This window comes from Geotrypetes seraphini, chromosome 12 (assembly GCF_902459505.1).
Source record: "Geotrypetes seraphini chromosome 12, aGeoSer1.1, whole genome shotgun sequence".
NCBI lineage: Eukaryota > Metazoa > Chordata > Amphibia > Gymnophiona > Dermophiidae > Geotrypetes > Geotrypetes seraphini.
The window spans coordinates 42,410,295-42,431,383 of record NC_047095.1 but is presented as its reverse complement, the minus strand read 5'-3'; the positions used below and the strand labels follow the sequence as shown (position 1 = coordinate 42,431,383).

General features: G+C 46.0%; 1 protein-coding gene across 1 annotated transcript; it reads right to left on the bottom strand.

Annotated features, from left to right (window-relative positions):
* Positions 1–3,318: 3,318 nt before the first annotated feature.
* PTGER3 (prostaglandin E receptor 3) lies at positions 3,319–20,586 on the bottom strand. The gene is made up of 2 exons (XM_033916252.1): positions 19,469–20,586; positions 3,319–5,366 (listed from the first exon to the last, which is right to left on the bottom strand). The coding sequence occupies exons 1-2, from the start codon at positions 20,267–20,269 to the stop codon at positions 5,082–5,084; spliced, it is 1,086 nt and encodes a 361-aa protein (XP_033772143.1). The 5' UTR covers positions 20,270–20,586; the 3' UTR covers positions 3,319–5,081.
* Between the last annotated feature and the right edge of the window lie 503 nt (positions 20,587–21,089).

Below are 21,089 nucleotides of genomic sequence, written 5' to 3'. Positions count from 1 at the left end.
GCGCAGCAGTCTCTGGTAGGGGAGAAGCAAAGAGAAACCAAAAAACACTGTGGAGAGATGATGTTCCTGAATTGGACTTTATTAAAAAAATATTTAAAAAATCAACATAGCAATCCACATAAAAACCTTAAGGACCTAGTCCGCTGGGAGTGTTGGACCCAACACGGTCCATGTTTCGACAGTAGTCTTCCTCAGGGGCTCTGCTAGTCCTAGGGTGGAAGATACGTGGAAAGGCTAAACAAACTGAAAGTATAGATGTGTAGAAGCTCCACATATTACATGCTTCAAAAAGCAAAATCAAATAGGAGAAGCAAAGAACACGACATTGAAATCGTTTTATTAACAAGCAATAAATGTTAGCCGTTTCACTAAACTAAGCACACAAACAGCTTGAGTGACTATGTTTAACTGTTAGCATCCTTTTTCGTTGTACAGTTGTAGTCTGTATGCCGTAATAAAATGATTTCAACGTCATGTTTTTTGCTTCTCCCCCCTACCAGAGACCTCTGCACTCATCTCTCATCTGGTGGCAACATTACGAAATACATCTCACACACTTTCAAACTTTTCATTTTTGCATCCAGTATTTATACTGAGCGACAGTCTGACAGGAGCTTTGCCTGCTTTTTACGAATTATAAGGAGTTTACACAACATTGTTGTAGTCCACATTGGTTCTCTATTATTGAAACACAGAACAACTCGGAGCCCTGAGGAAGGAGTGTTTCTCTGAAACACTGACCATGTTATGTCCGGTCCCCATGTATACGAGAGCCATTCTTTGGAAGATAACATTTTATTGACTTTTAATAAAGGTTCCTGTACCTTGAACATTTTGCTCTGCAGATTCTTTTTGTTTCTAATTGGTGTCTATTGAGCTGAGATTCTGGGGTCACAGGAATCCTGCGGGGTTGGAGGCACCTCAAGGGGCTCAAATACCTTATTGTGCCTCCTTTTTCTGCTCTCCATTCACACTCGCCCCTCCACAAAGCAGCATGCCGTGCTCCCAACATGCCGCCCTTTCAAACCCAAAAGCCTTTTCTCCTTCTGGGTCAGTCACGTGCAGCATGCAGGGATTGTGGACCTGTGAAGAAGTGCAGCTGGAAGGCAGCTGACCTGGATGGCTCCGATACAGTCTTGTGGGAGGGGAGCACCGAAGTAGTTGGGCCACAGAAAGGAGGGAGGGTGCGAATGAGCATGTGCGTTGGACCAAGGAAGGGTGAGAGAGGGGCATGAATTTGGGATAAAGGAGGGAGTGTGTTGGGATATGGGAGGGCCACAAACTTGGGACACAGAAGGGAGAGAGAGTGTTTGGACATAGATGGCGGGAGGGGGTCATGAACTTGGGACAGAGAAGGGGGAAAGCAAGGGGGCATGAACTTGGGACATGGGATGTAGGGAAAGAGATGCTGAGGTGGGAGAGGGAATAGAAAGGGATAATTGTTGGGCATGAGTGTGTTAGTGAGAAGGAGAGATGATGCGTAAGGGGAATGGAAAAAATGATTTGCTCAGTAATGCAGATGCTTGTATCCCATACAAACCCCACCCTTTCCATAATAACACAGTCAATCATAGTTCTGCAACATTCACAAGCCTATCAATCTCAACTCCACCCACCTAAGGCAGCTCACCAGCTCTCATCACCATAATGATGCAGCTCACTTACTATTAATTTGTCCAACACTGATGGGCTTCTGGCAGAGGGGTTTAGGAGATTGAAATATACTTGGGTGTTAAAGTGCCACTGCAAGGGAAAGTGATTCTGCTAAGGGACGTGCACAAGGTTATGGGAATCAGCTAGGTTGCAATGGAATTTGCTAAGCTGGCACAACTGACTTCAGCTGGCCAAGATCTGTCTTGATAAATGGATTGGAGATGCCCATCTCCTAAATTATGGAGGCATAGGACAACCAAGATACTGCAAATGGAACAGTTGGCAGAGTGAGAGGGTAATAATGGGAGGGAAGTGAGTGTGAATGAAAAGAGCTTGAATGGCAGGGGTAGGGATTGGGGAAGGGGGTCCTTAAGGTAAAAACATTGCAGCCCTATGGGAGGCGGGTGAGTTAACAATTGATACTGGTAAATGATGGGATGGCATTGAGATATGGTTGGTTTGTTTCACCTGTGATGATATTTCTTATTGCTGGAACACTCCTTGATGCTGTGCTCAACAGAAAGTACTTTGAAAAAAAATCTATTGACATGCAGGGGAAAAACTAGGGATATATTGATAAAGCTCAAAAACTGAAAACATTTTGTCAATGTTTTTCGTAAATGTGCATTTTCTGCTGAAACCAACACTCCCTCCTCCCCCCTCACAATCACATCAGCAATGATAACTCCCCACCCCACCCCCACATGTAGGCCCACCCCGGGCCTACCTTATGAAGGTCAGGTGGTCTAGTGGTATCTTCAGGGGCAAGAATGAACCCCATTACAATGGCTGCTGAGACTGCCACTGTAGGTACCGGCCACCATTTTATGAGTGGAACCAGCATGGGCAGAAGTTTCGTTCCTGTCCATGCTGGTTTGAATCACAAAATGGCTGCCAGGACCTCCCGCGGCAATCTGCTGAGCTATGTTCCCTCTTAGCTGAACACATGAGCAATTGCTTATGCATTCTAGGAGCATCTTTCACAGATATTACATGGATGCTCACAAAAATACTTGCAAATCTGGAAAATTGTTTTTAGAACTTGTTGCTCACGTGAGAAGAACTTTGCACACACTTAGCCAATCCTTATCGAGAGCATTACTCACGCCATTGCTATAGGAGGTCTTGGCAGCCATTTTTCCATTAGAACTAGTGCAGGCAGAAGTCTCAGCAGCCATTGCAATGACTGTATGGGGCAAGAACAAGTGGGGTTCATTCCTGCCCCCTAAAGATGCCACTAGATCACCAGGTCTTCCTAAGGTAGACCCAGGGAGAGCCTACAGGTAGGATTGGGGCAAGTGGGTGCAGAGCAATAGTTGGTTCACTGCCGGGAGGTCGGTTCAGAAGTGGGACTTTTTTGGTCATATGTGGAAGGGGAGGGGGTTCATCTAGGTGTCAGTTTCTACCAAATCTGAGTGGCTAATTTTGGTCACAGAATCAGTTTCAGAAGAAACAAAAGATTCTGGGTTCAGTCAAACGATAAGGGACAGAGTGTGTGTCTGGAACTCTGACCAGGGAATCGTAAGAAATCAGAAGTAAACATACAGTATAATTAGTCTTTATACTTCTACAAGGAATATTTTTGTTCTCTCAACATCATCATCAATTTACATAACTTGGCATAGCTGTCCAACTCTCACCTTCAGAAAATTATGTCCCTAAAAGTAAGAAAAAAATTGTATTTTCTTTTATTTGATCCATAAACAATATTATATAAAACAAATTTGGTTGGTAAAACATGAAACAATGTTGGCCTCTAAACTATACAGAAAATTGTTGATATACAGAGAGAGTGTGCGCACACATGTGTTGGGGGAGGGGAAGGCAAGGAACACTGCTGCCACACAACCATGTGTGTGCGTGTGTGTAAGCACTGCCAGTCCCTCAGGAAACAGTTTAAATAAAACACTCTTTTTGCATTCAATAATAATGACCCATAGTAATCTTAGAAAGAGGACAGTTCATAAGAACCTTTATCTTTACTAGACAATCTGTAATCCACTCACTGGCCACAAATCACCTAAAGCAGAGAGATGCATGACTAGAAAAGCTTTGGTTCATTTTCATTTTAAACACATTTTACCCAATTTGGAGGTATTTTTCTGAGTTCATCTCATGCATTCATTTTTTGTGAGTGCATTGTACGCACCCAAGAACTTTCTTAGGTGTGCTACTTGTACATGTGCTAATTCATAGGTATACACATGTGCAACAATTTGCATGCACTTAAAATGTGTATGCATCCAAGTGAACAAAATATGCACAAATGCACAGCCTTAATTTAAAGGCACTAGCCATTATGTAATACTTAACACTTTATAAGCTTATTCCATGCCACAGAACTGTTAACTGAGTGCCACAGACTAACTTATTTGCTTAAAATGGCAGATCAAAATTTGCAAGAGAAGGCAAATGATTTGTTTACAGAATGAAGATATGTCCGTGCAAATGCCACATTCACATTCTCTTCACGGTCTCCTTGTGATAAGACCTTTTTACAATGTACAGCCAAAATTTCTGCCTGATTGCATTTCAAACAGCTTTAAAATGGATCCCAATTCCCTACTAATATTTGGATTATTAATTTTGTTTCTTGCAGGCAGCTCATTGGACAGCTATAATGACAACATGGTGGGAATGCACCAGTTTCTGATGGTCATAAGTGGGAACGATGAAGTTTATGTTCTTTGTCACATCTTGGGAAAGCATGAATAGTTCTTAATCAGTTGTAGAAAGTGAAAAGGCTGAACTTGCCTAAAATGTCCTCAGCGCATCACAATTGCCAATAGCTCGCTGTGGATGCGAAACATTACAACAATGTCTGAGTTTCTTTAGTGCAGGATTACAATAAATATACTGTTGCAGCACAAAACCGCCCATCTTACACAATGTCTACTTTGGAACCTAGACAGCTATTTGAGGACACATAGAAGCCACAAGTTATTTTTCCTTTGACATGTATATTTGGCACAGAAGACTGAGGTCATTCTCCATCCATTTTTCTTTACGTTTCCATGCAGCATCCAAGGTCAATTTTCATACTACCCTCATCGCTTTAAAATCTGCAGGTACTTTAATTTTCAAAGTATAACTAGGCATGTATCTTTTACTTTGAAAACTGCCTAACAAAAATACCCACATATATTTGCATTTTCCTAATAGCTTGATACTTTTTTCTTTTTTTGCTAAGATCCAGTCTGCTTTGGAAAATACTAATGAATATGCATTGTAATCCCCATGTTAACTCAGCTTCCAGGAACAACTCCCTCAAATGCAGGTACATCATGAAGCTGCATGTTTTTAGTTGCATGCAGAGCAAGCAATTTTCAAACAGCTGAAAATCACTTTAGAAATCTGCCCTTAAAATGTTTAAAAATGCTATTATGCCAGTGGGTCTAAGGTCTCAGACACTGATAGGAACTTTGCTTTCAAGCTTCTGTCTGTCTGATTTCAGGTTCTAAAATGATCGGGTCTCCTTTTTGTCCATCCTTAGAGCAGCTAGAGACAGCATTTGCAACTTGACAAACTTTTCGGAGGAGGATCTTTCTTAGCAGCAGATAAACCCAAGGGTCCAAGATCTGGTTTAAGGAGGCCAACCGAACAGCAGTCAAGAAGTAATTGCATTCTTTTTGCAACTCCGTGCTTTGGATAACAGAAGATCGCTTGCAGTGTTCAACAGAAGTGTGACTGGATATCATTTTCAGCATTATCACCTAAGAGAAAACCAAAAAGGGGAAAGAAATAGGTATTCAGCAACATAAAATGAGAACTTGAGAAACTAATCTTTAAAACTTTCAATTACTTTTCAGAAGATCCAGCCGATATGGTTGAGTGCCTCACTGTCTAAATAGATTATTAGCTTGTATTTATCGCGTCAGAGGGAACATGCTACTGAGGTGAACAGCGGCCTGCGAGGTTCGCTACAGCCGGCCGCGAACCTCAGCAGGCCGTTTTAAATAGGAATGGCAGCGGTGACTGGAGGAAGGGGAAGAGGAAAAAGAAGGGCCATGGAGCAGGCAGGAAAGGGGGCTGTTTTGGTGGGAGGGTTGTGCTGAGTGCAGATAGCAATCATGGGGGGGGGGGGGAACAGAAAGGGGCCATGGAGCAGGTAGGCATTGCAGAACAGGGGGAGAGGGAAAGGATGCTGCTTTGGGGGGAGGGGTGTGCTGGGGGCAGACAGCAATCAGGTGGGGGAGGAACAGAAGGGGGCCACGGAGCAGGTAGGCATTGCAGAACAGGGGGAGAGGGAAAGGAGGCTGCTTTGGCAAGCAGGGGGGCCAGGGAGACAGACAGAAAGAAAGACGACAGACAGGGGACCAGGGAGAGACACAAAGAATGACAGACAGACAGTGTCCAAGGAGAGAGAGACAAATAAAAAACCCCCAGACATACAGACATCTATTCTGGGCGGCGGGAGGAAGGCAATACGGAGTGCTGCTGGGAGGAGGGCTTCGAGCCGCAGAAGACTGTCCCCAAAGCCCCTGCGGGGAGTTGGGCCAACCTCTCCTTCCTCACCGACGCCGAAGAAGCTGCAGGCCCCGCTCCCTGTCGTGCTCTGAGCACTCACGATTGGCTGAAGGGTGTCATGCCAGTGTTGCAGGTACAGGGGAATGCTTTTGTTGCAGAGGTGTGCTGGGGGGTTGACAGCTTTGCTCAGGGGGGAGGGGGAAGACACAAGGGGGTCAGGGAGAGGGAAAGGGGTATGCTGGGGGCAGACAGCTTTGCTCTGGGGGGGGCGGGGGAATGACACAAGGACACAGACACAAAGAATGACACACAGGGGGCCAGGGAGACAGACAGAAAGGAAGACATTCAGGCAGCGTCCAAGGAGAGACAGCCAGCGTCTAAGGAGAGACAGCCAGTGTCCAAGGAGAGAAAAACAAATAAACATAGACAGACAGACAGCAGCCAAGGGGAGAGAGAGAAAGAAAGACAGACACACACATCTATTCTAGCACCCGTTAATGTAACAGGCTTAAAGACTAGTATATATATATATATACTGTACTAGTGTTTAAGCCCGTTAGATTAACGGGTGCTAGATATGAAATGTTAACATTTAATCGGAGAGACAATCTGGACTCTTTAGAGAAACTCATTGCACAGTCTCGATCTAGGGAGCGGAAAGAAAAAAAAAAGGGGGGAGGGCCCCAGGGCGATGAAAGCTGTCTAATGTAACTCTTGAGCCCGTCCACGATTTAGGAGCGAGAGAGAGAGGGAGTGCTTTTGAACCTGGGCAGAGGCAGAGCCGGGGAGAGAGGGAGTGACATCATCATCCCGAAGTGAATAAGGTGGGAGAGAAATTTCAAAGCCTCGTGCAGCGGCGGCTCCTCGACCGATCCGCGCTTACAACGGCCCCACACTCGCAGTCTGGCTGGCTCCCCCATCAAAGCCCTTCGCGGCAGCAGCTCCTCCTGCATCCATCCCCACGTCCCAAACCTCTCCGAAGGCCGGCTCCCACGAAAATGCTACCCCTCTGTCGGAAGCCTTGTCTCAAGCCGTTGTGACATCAGAGAGGTCTCAGACGCTGGTGCGGCTCCCGAGAGAAGCCGCCGCCGCAGCCCCAAACAGAAAAACAACATCTCCATGGGAGCCAGCCCCCCCCGAAGAAGCCCAGACACAGGGCCGGACGCAAGAGGAGCCACCACCGTGAAAAACCCCAGCAAGGGAGTCAGCGAGACCGCGAGTGCGGGGCCATTGCAAACAGCTGACTTCTTCGGCTTCCTCTATTATCTCCACTGCCGTAGTCTCTTTTTTAATCTGGGGAAACCGCCGTGCAGAAAATGCCATTGCTGGAGAGTAGGGAGTGTCGTGTTTTAAAATTTCTCTGCCGCACGTGGGGCCGTAGTAAGCGCGCATGTGCACTCTTGCTGGCCACGGACCTACGGATCATGGAAGCACGCCGATAAGAGTGTGCATGCGCCGCTTAGGGTTTTATTATAAGATAGATAGATATATATACAGTGGTACCTCGGTTTACGAGTGCACCGGTTTGCGAGTGTTTTGCAAGACGAGCAAAACATTTGCAAACTTGGTGCCTTGTAAACCGAGCTTGCCTCGCTGTACGAGCGCCCCCTCCCCCGCGATCCGGCATCCCCCCTCCACCGCGATCCTACTTCCCCCCCCCCCCCCGAGCACATCAATGACTCTAACTTTACCCTGTCTTGGCACCAGTGCCAGAAGATCCTCCCTCTTCTGGCGTGGCCTGGGCTGGGCGGTGCATCAGAGATCCTCCCTCTTCTGGTCTGGGCTGGCTTTGAGCATTTGCGCATGCTCAAAGCCTTCTGGAATCTCTTTGGTGGAACCTTTTTGCTTTCTGTTCAGGTAATTAACTTATAAACCCCCCTCTTTTACTAAGGCTGACGTGTTCATTATATTATATGGACGAATCCTGCTTCCAAAGCCTTCCGTCCCCGTGGGAGCCTCGTTGGCTAGAGGGGTTCCCCGTGGGTTAGGGGGGAATTCCCGCAGGACCCCCGCGATCCCCGTTCCCGTGCAGACCTCTAATATAATCCGCTAGCCAAGTGGTTTCTTGGAGAAGCAATCCCTAGCTTACTGGGGTCAAAAGTCATAGAGTTGAGAGGACTTCCTATGAAGTTTAGTCCTGTCCAGAGCACGCTTGCAGTCCAAGGCATGAAGCACTGCTTCTCCAGGATGGGAATGTGGCTTAGGAAAGAAAACAGACAAAATTATTGGTTGGTTGAGGTGAAATTCTGAGACTACCGTAGGAAGGAATTTTGGGTGTGTTCAAATGGCTACCCTGTCACGGTAGAACATGGGTCTGAAGTTCACTCACATGGCATGCAAAAAGAACTACAATGAGATACCAAGCAACAGGTGGAGTCATGATAGGTAGTTTTGTGTGGTTTGTGTGGAAATGTACCACTAAGAGATGAATAGATAGAGGTTTCTTGTCTAGAGGAGAATGAAATGCATTGATAGTGATCCTGGAGGTAAAGTCCATAGTCTCTTATTGAGAAAGACATGGGAGAAGCCACTTCTTGCCCTGGATTGGTAGCATGGAATGTTGTTTTCTCCTTGGGTTTTGGCCAGATACTAGGGACCTGGATTGGCCACCATGAGAACGGGCTACTGGGCTAGATGGACCATTGGTCTGACCCAGTATGGCAATTCTCGCAATTCTTATGCGAGTCAAGTATAAGACAATCAAGCCATTGTAACATCACTGATGAGGTTGGCTCTGAGGCATTGTGGAATGAGGCATTATGACATTACAATTTCAGTGTTCTCATTGGGGTTCTGGAATCTTGCTATTCTTTGAGATGCTGAAATGTTGCTACTCCTTCGGTTTTGGCCAGATACTAGGGACCTGGATTGGACACCATGAGAATGGGCTACTGAGTTTGATGGACCATTGGTCTGACGCAGTAAAGCTATTCTTATGTTCTAAACTCTAACTGAATTGGTTTTTAGATCAGAATTGGAGAGGTAGAGGAGGTAGTCTAGCATGAATGGAGGTGGAGGTCTGACAGGATCCTGAGAATAAGTACACTAGGAAGAAAATCATGCCCGCTTGAAGTGATAGCAGCAATGAGTGGAGGGTTTCCTATATGCTTCTATGATAGCAATTACTGGAGTCAAAAGGGAGAGAGACTTCACCTGCTCAGTGAAAGAAACCATGCTGTAGTGCTATTGAGCTGGGGTTGGGATTACGTAGGGACCCTTCGTTCTGAGTAAGCAATGTTGAAAATGGTTGCAATTTCTATGGTTTCTTGGATGAAAGCTCCAGGTGAAGTGGAAACCAAACCTGACATGGCCAAAAAGGTGCTATGAGGATCATGGTGCCCCAATCCTGGCAAAGTTTGAGAGGAATTGGAAGAAATGCAAAAAGGAACTTGTGTCCCCAATGGAGCAGAAAGGCATCTGATGTGATGCGACTGGGGGCAGAGTGTCTGGAACAGAATTGTGGACATTTGTTGTTCTGAGAGAAAGTGAAGAGATCTATGGCCAGTGTTCCTCACCAAGAGGGAGGACTGGATGTAGAATGGACATGCTGAGAGACCATTCATGAGGCTGAAGAAGTCTGCTCAACTTGTCTGCCAGCACCATCTGCTTTCCACTAAATGAATCACCCTGCGAAGTATCCCTTGAACAGTAGCCCAATTCCAAATGTTGATTATCAACATATAGAGGCTATAAGAGCCTGTGCCTCCGCGTTTGTTCAGATAGAACATGGTGATCGAGTTGTCTGTACAGAAAAGGACTACATGTTGAAAATGTGGAATGTTTGGAGAGCATGCCCTATCACTTGCAATACGCTTGTTAAAATTTCATCTTTTATTGTATATAAGTACAGTATTATTGACCAAGGAAAACTGAAAAAGGCAAGGAGAGTGAAAGAGAGTACACTAATGATTTACAAGGGGCCGCTTAAAGGTTCTCAGCCCAACAATGAAAAGAATGATGTGGAGCCATCAAACCTACAAGTTATTCCACATTTTTCATTTCAATGATATAAGTGTAGCATAACATGTAAGTTTCATGGTTCCACATCATTCTCTTATTGGTTGGGCTGAGAACTCGTCAGTGGCCCCTTGTAGAAATCAGCTTCATTAGGGAACGATGCGCTCAGAAGAAAAACGGTGTATGTTCCAGTTACAAATATGAAAGAATGAACGCGGAATGTTTGGGTTATAGTAACGCATTCAAAATGGGGTGGAGCCCATTGACTGCATTTATTGAGTCACAATAACTGTCATGTACCTTTCCTTTTATTTGACTTCCTTACACATCCATTAATTATGGGGAGGAGGGGGGAGAAAATGATTGTTTTTTGAATTATTTGTGTATTTAAAGTGTGTTCTGTGTAGTGTTTATGTTTAAATTCATTGTATGGCACTGTTAACATTTGAAAATTAATAAAGATTTATATAAAAAAAAGAAGAAAAATAAAACGGTGTTGGATGACTCAGAAAGTGATAAAATAGCTTTTCTTTTTCTAGAGAGGACAATAATATTGTTCTATTTCAAAATACCCTAGATTAGGAAATTTCCATTTTAACAGTTTGCAGGACCCTTGGAAAAAAAAATATCCACAGTGCTGATTCACATCTGTGAGTAATAAATAAATAGTTTTAAAAAAAATTTTCAAGAACCACTTACACTTCTCCCTCCGTATTCGCAGTTTCAGCATTCGCGGTTTTGATTATTCACGGTTTTTAGCATGCTGTCTCTTCCCCCCCAAATTGCATCAGCTTGCATAGAGAAATCGCTGATTCGAAGCGTTTACAGAGAAACTCGCTGATTCCCAGCACTTTCTTCACCGTATTTTGCCTCTCCTTCAGGAACAGGCCAGGTCTCCCGCCATGTTATTCGCGGTTTCACCATGTTCACGATGGTTTTGAATAGAAAACAGAGAATAACAAATGAAAAAGTTATTTGCAGTTTTTCTGTATTTGCGGTTCTGTTAATCCCCTATCACAGCGAATACGGAGGGAGAAGTGTAAATGTCACTTTGTGAAATATTTATTGTATTTATTAGGATGTATTTACTGCCTTTTGAAGGAAAATTACCCGAGCAGTGTACAATGAGAAGAAGCTGGACATAGGCATGGGAGAATGGCACAGAAAACTAAATAAATAAAATTAAATAAATTTCAGCAGTAAACATATTAAAATAAGACTATTCATTATGATATAGTAATGCTACATTATAACATCTTAAAAGACAGCATAGGGTATAAGTGGAGGTGGAATATAAGGTGTGCTAATCGAATTAGCGTGCGCTAAATGCTAACGCGTCCATAGACTCACATGCACATGTTAGCATTTATCGCGCGCGCTAAATCGATTAGCGTACCTTAGTAAAAGAGGGCCATAGAGTGACAGGCGTTAGATAGAAATAAGGTAAAGGGAAAAACTGCACGTGGCGTCAGAACTGGCACCTAAACGTGAACAAGCAAATCCTGCTGCACGAGTAGCCTGGTGTTAGTCCTTGCGTGCGTGGCTGGCCAGTTAGTTGCTTCCTCCGTTAAAAGTTTTACAGGACTTTTATTTCTGAAGAGAGTGCATTCTTCGGTGTCAGGTCAAAAGCGCGCCGGGACTAAGGCGCGCCCAGACAATTGAGCGCAGCACGGAGGCGCGCGCCGCTCTAAATTACTGTTTTTAGGGCTCCGATGGGGGAGGTGTGGGGGGGACCCCCCTCTTTACTTAATAGACATTGCGCCACGTTGGGGGTTGTAACCCCCCACATTTTACTGAAAACTTAACTTTTTCCGTTTTTAGGGAAAAAGTTCAGTTTACAGTAAAATGTGGAGGGTTACAACCCCCTAAAACGCCGGCGCGATGTCTATTAAGTAAACTGGGGGGGTTCCCCAACAAAACCCCCGTCGGAGCCCCTAAAAACTGTAATTTTGTGCGGCTCGCGCCTCTGCGCTGCGCTCAATTGTCGGCGCGCGCTTTTGTCTTTCGCGCTGTTGTCTATGAACCGCATTCTTCAGTCACTAGAATTTACCTGAAATTTAACATCAATAAATGAAAAGAATTTGTTTTGAAGCAAACAACCGTTCTTTCTTTTATTTTTAAATCAGGAGAAACAAAGAGTCGTGCCAAAGATTCCCACTTGTGACTCTTAACCACAAGTTGCAGTTCTATGGATGTCAAGATTTGAGAGAAATCTGGGGAACAGACAGATAACTTGGTTTATACTACTTTTTTTTATTATAAATTCTTTATTGTTTTTCAAACTTTAACAGTGCATTACAACTAATATAACATTAGAAGATTACATAAAATGGGTGTCAGGTCAAAAGCGCGCCGGGACAAAGGCGCGCCCAGACAATTGAGCGCAGCGTGGAGGTGCGCGCCGCTCAAAATTAATGTTTTCAGGGCTCCGACGGGGGGTGGGCGTGGGGGGGGAACCCCCCACTTTACTTAATAGACATTGCGCCGCATTGTGGGGGCGTTGTGCGAGGGGTTGTAACCCCCCACATTTTACTGAAAACTTCACTTTTTCCCTGTTTTTAGGGGAAAAGTTAAGTTTACAGTAAAATGTGGAGGGTTAAAACCCCCCAAAACGCCAGCGCGATGTCTATTAAGTAAAGTGGGGGGTTCCCCAACAACCCCCCCCCGTCGGAGCCCCTAAAAACAGTAATTTTGAGCGGCGCACGCCTCCACGCTGCGCTCAATTGTCTGGGCGCGCCTTTGTCTATGAACCCATAAAATGCACCACAATACACAAATAGAATAGCAAAAACAACCATTTCCCCACCCCTCTCAATTATGAATACATTAAATCATATTATTTATATAGCATTATACTCAAATAATGAGCTCCTCAAAATATCCTCCCCTCCCCTCCCCCCACCCTGGATGTGTAAGGAAATCTAAGAAAGAAAAATACATTACTATTATTACGTATTAACAAATGCGGTCAACGAGCTCCATATTTTATTAAATGCATTACTAAAACCCAAGCACTCGGCATTCACTCTTTCATATTTGTATGTGTTACACACATTTGTCCACCAGAATATGTAATTAAGTCTGCCATGACATTTCCAGTTTCTCGTGATCATTTGAATAGCTATTGCTGTCAGGATAAATAAGACTGCTTTTGGATTTATCTAACTCGGGGGTCGGCAACCTGCGGCTCCAGAGCCGCATGCGGCTCTTTTCCACCTTTGCTGCGGCTCCGGTAGTGTGTCACGCAGGCATGCAGCTTAAGTCCGGCGTCGCGGGGGAAATAGCCATGCTGAGCAGTGAGCTCAGCACATACACAGATGAAAGCCTTGCTTGCTGATTGGTCCGGCGGCCCCGCCCCGCCGGACCAATCAGCAAGCAAGGCTTTCATCTGTGTAGTGCTGAGCTCACTGCTCAGCATGGCTATTTCCCCCGCGACGCTGGACTTGTAAGGTGCCTGAAAAAGAAATCATCCTGGCCGGGGTCGGTGTCATGCTCCGGAGATCTACAGCCTTCCTATCTCCCTCTCCCTTCTACCTGCTTCCGGCCACATCCCCTGCTCCGCGGCTCTCTTCGGCAACTCAGCAGCAGCTTCTGACGTCGGGGCCTACCCTCTGCGAGTCCCGCTTGTTTCAACTTCCTTTTTCCACAAAGGCGGGACTCGTAGAGGGAAGGCCTCGATGTCGGCAGCTTGTCTTGATCACTGCTGCTGACGAGTTGCTGAAGAGAGCCGCGGAGCAGGGGGGTGTTGCCAGGTGCAGGTAGAAGGGAGAGGGCCAGATGCAGGAATCGTGGGTGAGGGAGGAGAAGAGAGAGAGAAAGAGAGAGGGGAGGGAAACAAAAGGAAATCTTTCATACTGGGCTGGGCCGGAGTGGAGGGAGGGTGGAAAGATTCTAGCTACAGGGTGCAGTAACAAAGGAAAAGGGGGGAAAGCTGAAAATGGAGATAGTGACACAAAGAGGAGAAAGGGTAAGCAGGACCTACAGAATAAGGATAGAGATACAGAGGGAACATGAAGAGGAGGTGAAATAGAGACATAGAAGTAATACTGAAAAAGTGTGTGGGGGGAGATAAAGACATTGAAAGGGCAAATGGTGAACATGGCGTAAAGATAAGGACAGAGACAAATGAAGATTCTGAAAAAGTGGTGAGATAGGGATATAGGTGAGATGGACACAAAGAAGGGTGATGCTGGAAAATAGGTGGAATGGTAATTCTGACAGACACAGAAGGGAAATGCTGGATCAAGGAGAGATGGGGCTCAGGCTGGATGGAATGAGGAGAAATGCCTTGTTGGCCCGGAACTTCCTCTCCTACGTCAGAATTGACGTCAGGGAGCGGAATGCTGGTCAGCGCAACACTTCTGCAGGGAAAGCTTGGGACGGCGGTGGCTTGGGGGGCTGTTCCCCGATTGCGGTGGCAGCAAACCGAGTGGCTTGGGGGACGGCACAGAGACAGAAAGAAGGGGGAACAGGGAGACAGAAAGAAAAAGTTGGGGGAGAGAATGAGGTCTGGAGGAGAGGAAACATACAGGAGGCTGAATGAAAGGAAGAAAGATTGGATGCACAGTCAGAAGAAGAAAGTGCAACCAGAGACTCATGAAATCACCAAATAGCAAAGGTAGGAAAAATGATTTTATTTTCAATTTAGTGATCCTGTATATAGCATTAAGATAAGAAACAATATATGCAGTGTTAGATTTGTTTTATAATGGTTTTGCGGCTCCAAGTTTTTTTTTCTTTTCGAAAACGGGTCCAAGTGGCTCTTTATGTCTTAAAGGTTGCAGACCCCTGATCTAACTGGTTTATACGACTTAATTATGAAGAAAATCGCTGAAGGCTGAAAATGACTCACAGATGTTTCTAGATAGAAGAAATTATGAGCAAACAATGCAAGGATTTTGAAAGCCCACCCCCCAACTCACCCATCTCTCTCTCTCTCTCGTATGAGCATCTTATGGAAGGACCTCATTAAATATGTCACTGTTTTATTTAGGCTCCGATTCACTAAACGCCCTCCTTCCTTGACACAGAATGAAAGCCTTAGGGCTCCTTTTACTAAGGTGCGTTAGGGCCTTAACACGTGGAATAGCTCACGCTAAATTGCCACATGCGCTAGACCTTAACGCCAGCATTGAGTTGGCATTATTCTAGAAGCGTGCCGCGCGGTAATTTCGTGCGTGCGCTAAAACCGCTAGAACCACCTTAGTAAAAGGAGCCTTTAGTGAATCATCCCCAGTCTTTGAAAAGAAAACCCTCTTCTCTCACTAGATAGAGTAATTATTTTAAAAGTAGTAGGGATAACTTATTTTGTATTAGTCCACTCGTATAAGATTAATAAGTAGAAAGTAAACAAAAGAAGAGAAAAGAAACAAACCATATGTTTTTATTGCTCTTTGACTAGTGTTCAGAGGCCAAAGCCTCCTTCCTTATATCAGGACAGTATGAACAAAAGATGCGCAATTAAGAGGATGTGGGGACCTGACAAGTGCTGTGTCTGTCCATGGCCGGCGGCTTACGCGCATGCGCTGGCTTGGCGCACCAGAGGGCAAGATGAAGGGGGTGCGGAGTAGCGCTGGCGGCGGCAGTGTCCGGTAGGGAACACGTCCACGAGTCCCCCCTCCCGCACCAACCGCTGCCGTTTGAAGTGGCCTGCTGAGATTCGCGGCCGGCTGTAGCGAACCTCGCAGGCCTCTCTCAACATGGAGCACGTTCCCTCTGAGGCGATCGCGTCAGAGGGAACATGCTACCATATGGAGAGCAGCCTGCGAGGTTCGCTACAGCCGGCCGTGAACCTAAGCAGGCCGCTTTGAACAGGAGCGGCAGCAACCATGGATGGATGGAGGGAGGGGAAGAACGGGAGGGGAAGCGAAAAAGAAGGGCTATGGAGCAGGCAGGAACGAGGGCTGCTTTGGGGGGAGGGGTGTGCTGGGGCCAGACAGCAATCGGGGGGGGGAGGAACAGAAGGGGGGCCACGAAGCAGCCAGGCATTGCACAACAGGGGGAGAGGGAAAGGGGGCTGCTTTAGCAAGCAGGGGGGCCAGTGAGACAGACAGACAGAAAGAAAGACGCACAGACAGGGGACCTGGGAGAGACACAGACACAAAGAATGACAGACAGACAGCGTCCAGGGAGAGAGAGAGACAAATTAAAAAAAAACAAAAACAACAAACCCCGGCCATACAGACATCTACTCTAGCACCCGTTAATGTAACGGGCTTAAAGACTAGTAAACCATAAATAATATTATTATAGCCATGTTTTGTTATTTTCTTATCACTGATCCATATCTTCCTCTCCCCTTCCACAACCTCTACCTTATCCCTTAAAGCTAGCATTGAATGCTTATATGATTTATTAAACTACTCCTGTATTTTGCTCATATTATCTGAGGTTTTGGCCGTTGAAAGCTAGTCAAAATATATCAGTTGTATAAAAAGGTATCACTTTAATTTTTTTGTTTGTTTTCTTTTCTAACTAGTTTAAGGCCCTCTTTTACTAAGGTGCGCTAATCGATTTAGCATGCGCTAAACGCTAACACGTGCATGTTAGTCTACAGATGCGTTAGCATGCGCTAATTTGATTAGCGCACGCTAATCGGTGAGCACACCTTAGTAAAAGAGGAGGTAAGTGTGCTTTATAAACTCCTGCTTTTTAAATACCTGAGGCCATCATGTATTCATTTAAGAACATAAGAATTGCAGCACTAGTGGTCCATCATGCCCAGCAGTCCACTCACGCGGCGGCCCTTAGGTCAAAGACCAGCGCCCTAACTGAGACTAGCCTTACCTTCGTATGTTCTGGTTCAGCAGGAACTTGTCTAACTTTGTCTTGAATCCCTGGAGGGTGTTTTCCCCTATAACAGACTCCAGAAGAGTGTTCCAGTTTTCTACCACTCTCTGGGTGAAGAAGAACTTCCTTACGTTCGTACGGAATCTATCCCCTTTTAACTTTAGAGAGTGCCCTCTCGTTCTCTCTACCTTGGAGAGGGTGAACAACCTGTCTTTATCTACTAAGTCTATTATCTTGAATGTTTATATGGATCTCTATCAAACAGGGGATTGTTCCCGCCGAGTTCCTTAGGCAAGTGTATTTTACTCAAGCAATATCGTTATTCAGTTTCTATGGCATGTACGTCATCCCAACAATCTCCCGCTATACATTAGAGAAATAAAAGATCTTAACTCATTTAAAATTAATTTAAAAACATTTCTCTTTAAAGCCTCATTTAACCTTTAGAACGACACTTTCCGTGAAGAACTAAACTGCCTATATCTCCTCTCAAATCTTACCCTAACCTAATGTTCGACCCTACCTTTCACATTTCCCTTTTCTTCCCTTCGGGAAACAGCAAAATGTAACTTTTACTTCCTAATGTTCTCTCCTATGTGTATATTAGTACGTCTGTATTGTCAGTTTTGTCACAGCCCCTTGATATTTTTTATGTAAAATAACTTGTCTCTTTGTCTTATGCTATAACTTTTTTACTATGTAATTCGCTTAGTTTTTGATAAGCGAAATATCAAATTCAAATAAACCTGAAACTTAAAGGCTGTACAGTATGAACTAAATATGCACAATGAGTTATTATTTTTCTAGGTGGTAACTATCCTGTCTTCCTTCTCATTTATTTATTTTGCAATCAAAGAAAGTTAACAAAACATATAGTTTATCATAAAATTAAAAGTTCCTATGTCAGGGGAAGGGGTAAAAGGCAGACCTCATGATCTAAACCTGCACATCCTTAAAAATCTGAGATCCGTGCCACTTTTAGGGCTCCTTTTACGAAGGTGCATTAGGGCCTTAACGCATGGAATAGCACGTGCTAAAATGCCAAGTGCCCTAGCCGCTACCACTTCCTCTTTAGCAGGCGCTAATCCGGTGCGTGCGTTAAAAACGCTACCGCGGCTTCGTAAAAGGAGCCCTTAGTCTCGGCATAGGGAGGGAGACGCATTAGGATCAGTTCAGGACGTGAAGTTAAAAGCCTATTGTTTGCTTTAGTTTAGAAAATTATTTCGAAGGTAAAAACAAAAACCCCCCGACAACCTGTTTCAAGAATATGACAGGGAAGTAGTAAAACGCAGACCTTACGGGACCTCGCGGATCTAAACCCGCACGTCCTTAAAAATCTGAGCTCCGTGCCACTTTTTATGTGTAATCAATTTTTATTTTCAAACAGAATAGCAACCTACAAAGTACAGGCAACTGTGGAATAACAACAAAGTAGAACCAAAATACAAAATAGACTTTTAGTCTCAGCATAGGTTATGGCTCTGACAGACCTCCGTGACACTTTAGCTCTGACGGATCCTAACGCTTTTCTCTCCCTATGCTGAGACTAAAAATGGCACGGACCTCAGGGCAAAAGTTTTGCCACTTTTAGTCTCAGCATAGGGAGGGAGAAGCATTAGGGTCCGTCAGAGCTAAAGTGTCACGGAGGTCTGTCAGAGCCATAACCTATGCTAAGACTAAAAGTCTATTTTGTATTCTGGTTCTACTTTGGGGTTTGTTTGTTTTTAAATACTTTATTCATTTCATATCTTAATCAAGTACAATCAATACAAATATCAATTTCACTTTCAAATATACTTGACATCTTATAAATAACCCTTATGAAATATAATAATATCCCCCTTCCTCATATAATTATGAAAATATATTCTTCTATTATAATCAAAAAATACCCACCCCCTCCCCCCCCCTTTATTTTCTTAAACTTTTTAATTTAGGGAAGAATAATTTTTAATCTTTACAATAATCCATCAATGGCTTCCACACATCCTTAAATTTGTTATAACTCCCTTTTTGAACAGCTAACGCCCTTTCCATTTTATATATTCTGTTTTATATATTCTATTCTGTTTGAAAATAAAAATTGATTACACATAAAAAGTGTCACGGACCTCAGATTTTTTTAAGGACTTGCGGGTTTAGGTCCGCTTTTTACCCTTTCCCCGTCATATTCTTGAAACAGGTTGTCAGATTTTTTGTTTGTTTTTTTTAACCTTCGAAAATAGCTTTCTAAACGAAAGCAAGTAATAGGCTTTTAATTGCAGGTCCTGAACCGATTCTAATACTTCTCCCTCCCTATGCCGAGACTAAGGGCTCCTTTTACGAAGCCTGCGGTAGCGGCTTTAACGTGCGTGACTTTTAATCACGCGCTAACCCCTGCACTAGCCGAAAAACTCCCGCAGGCTCAAGAGGAGGTGGTAGCGGCTAGCACATCTGGCGGTTTAGCGCGTGCTATTACACGCGTTAAACCGCTAACGCAGCTTCGTAAAAGGAGACTAAAAGTGGCCAAACTTTTGCAATGAGGTAGCACGGATCTCAGATTTTTAAGGACGTGCAGTTGAGATCCACGTTTTACCCCTTCCCCAAACTCTTCTTTACCTACCAGCAGCGGACCCCAGCACGCAAAGAGCACGCACATGATCCCCATCAGCTGGATCATGGTCTCCGCGGTGATTCTCTCCCACTGCCTGCTGGGCTTCAGCGCCGCGCTCTTGGCTTTGCAGCGCGCGACCAGGGTCTTGATGGTGATCAAGTTGCACGCGAAAGTCACGCAGAGCGCCGCGAGACCCACGCTGGCGAAGGTGGTGGCGAAGAACGTGTTCCCCGCGACGTGGCTCTCGCCCGCGCTGATGAAGCACCAGGTGCCGGGCCACTGCAGCGCGTACTGGCCGGCGCCGGCCAGGGGCAGGGTGGCGAACGCGAGCACGCCCACCCAGACGCAGAGCAGGACGCTCTTGGTGGCGCGCGTCTTCATGTGGCTCGAGTACCAGTGCGGGGTCCGGATGGCCAGCATGCGCTCGATGGCCATGGCGCCGGCGATGAGCAGCGGGCAGAGGCCGAACAGGGTCATGCAGAGGCCGAAGAAGGCGCACAGGCGCCCCGACGGGTCCACTCGGCTCCACTGCCTGCCCGACAGGTACACGGCGACGACGATGGGGCTGGTCAGGAGCTGCCCGCTGAGGTCGGTCAGCGCCAAGGAGCCGATGCAGAGCAGGAAGGGCCGCTTGCGCTCGTTCGCCTTCTTCCCGTACGAGCGGCAGACCAGCAGGATGGCGAGCGCGTTGCCCACCACGCCGGTGATCATCATGGTGAGCGGGAAGGCGACCGACACGGAGCCGCACTCTTCGCCTTGCGTCAGGTTACTTTTCTCCTTCCCCACGTGCGAGCTGTTGGGCTCCCACATTCTCCTGAGCGTGTGGTTCAGCCGGTGGCACGGCGGCTGGGGGAATTTTCATGGCGCTTCAGCGCGGCGAAGGGAAGTGGGGATCCGCCGCGAGCCTGGCGTCCGCGAGCTGGGAGCCCAAGGAGGGGGCGGGGACTCGTCGGGGCGGTAGAAGGCGAGGGGGGCGGGCTCAGAACGCCGTCGTTTCATTGATCAATTTCATGCAAATCGGCCGAAGCGTCATCTCTGGGAATTTGAAAAGAAATGGTCCCCGCGCAATTGCAGACCCTTCGTTAACTACCCTTCTTCTGAGTGGGCTAATGCACTTCCCCCTTTTTTAATGTCATGTGACAGTGGTTATCCTCTATAATAAAACCCATCCGCACTTAGGGTTTTGTGATCCCTGTTGCCGTGCTGTCTGCCTCCCTGCCGAATTCAATTTCCGGCACGTGGGGCGGCTTGTGATTGGTGGTGGCGGTTTGACTCCTGCGCTGCCGCTGCCAGGACGCCTCTTCTCACCCCCGGACCAGCAAACACAGCAGCCGTGGGGCATTTGCTAGGCCGGCCCACTTTCATAATGTGAGGTGGTCCGGCCCAGCAAAAGCCCCGAAGCTGCCTGGGGTAGGGGATGCTGGACAGGGGGAACAGGTAAGAAGTATTGATGGACAGGGGGGGTGGAGGTAAAAGGAAGGGAGAAGGCCTGCTGGACATGGGGAGCAGGTAAGAGGTGCTGCTGGACATGGGGGAGGTAAAAGGAAGGGAGAAGAGCTACTGCTGGACAGGGGGAGTAGGCAAGGGGTGGTGGTGGACAGCCGAGGAAAGAGGGAGAAAGAAAGACAGA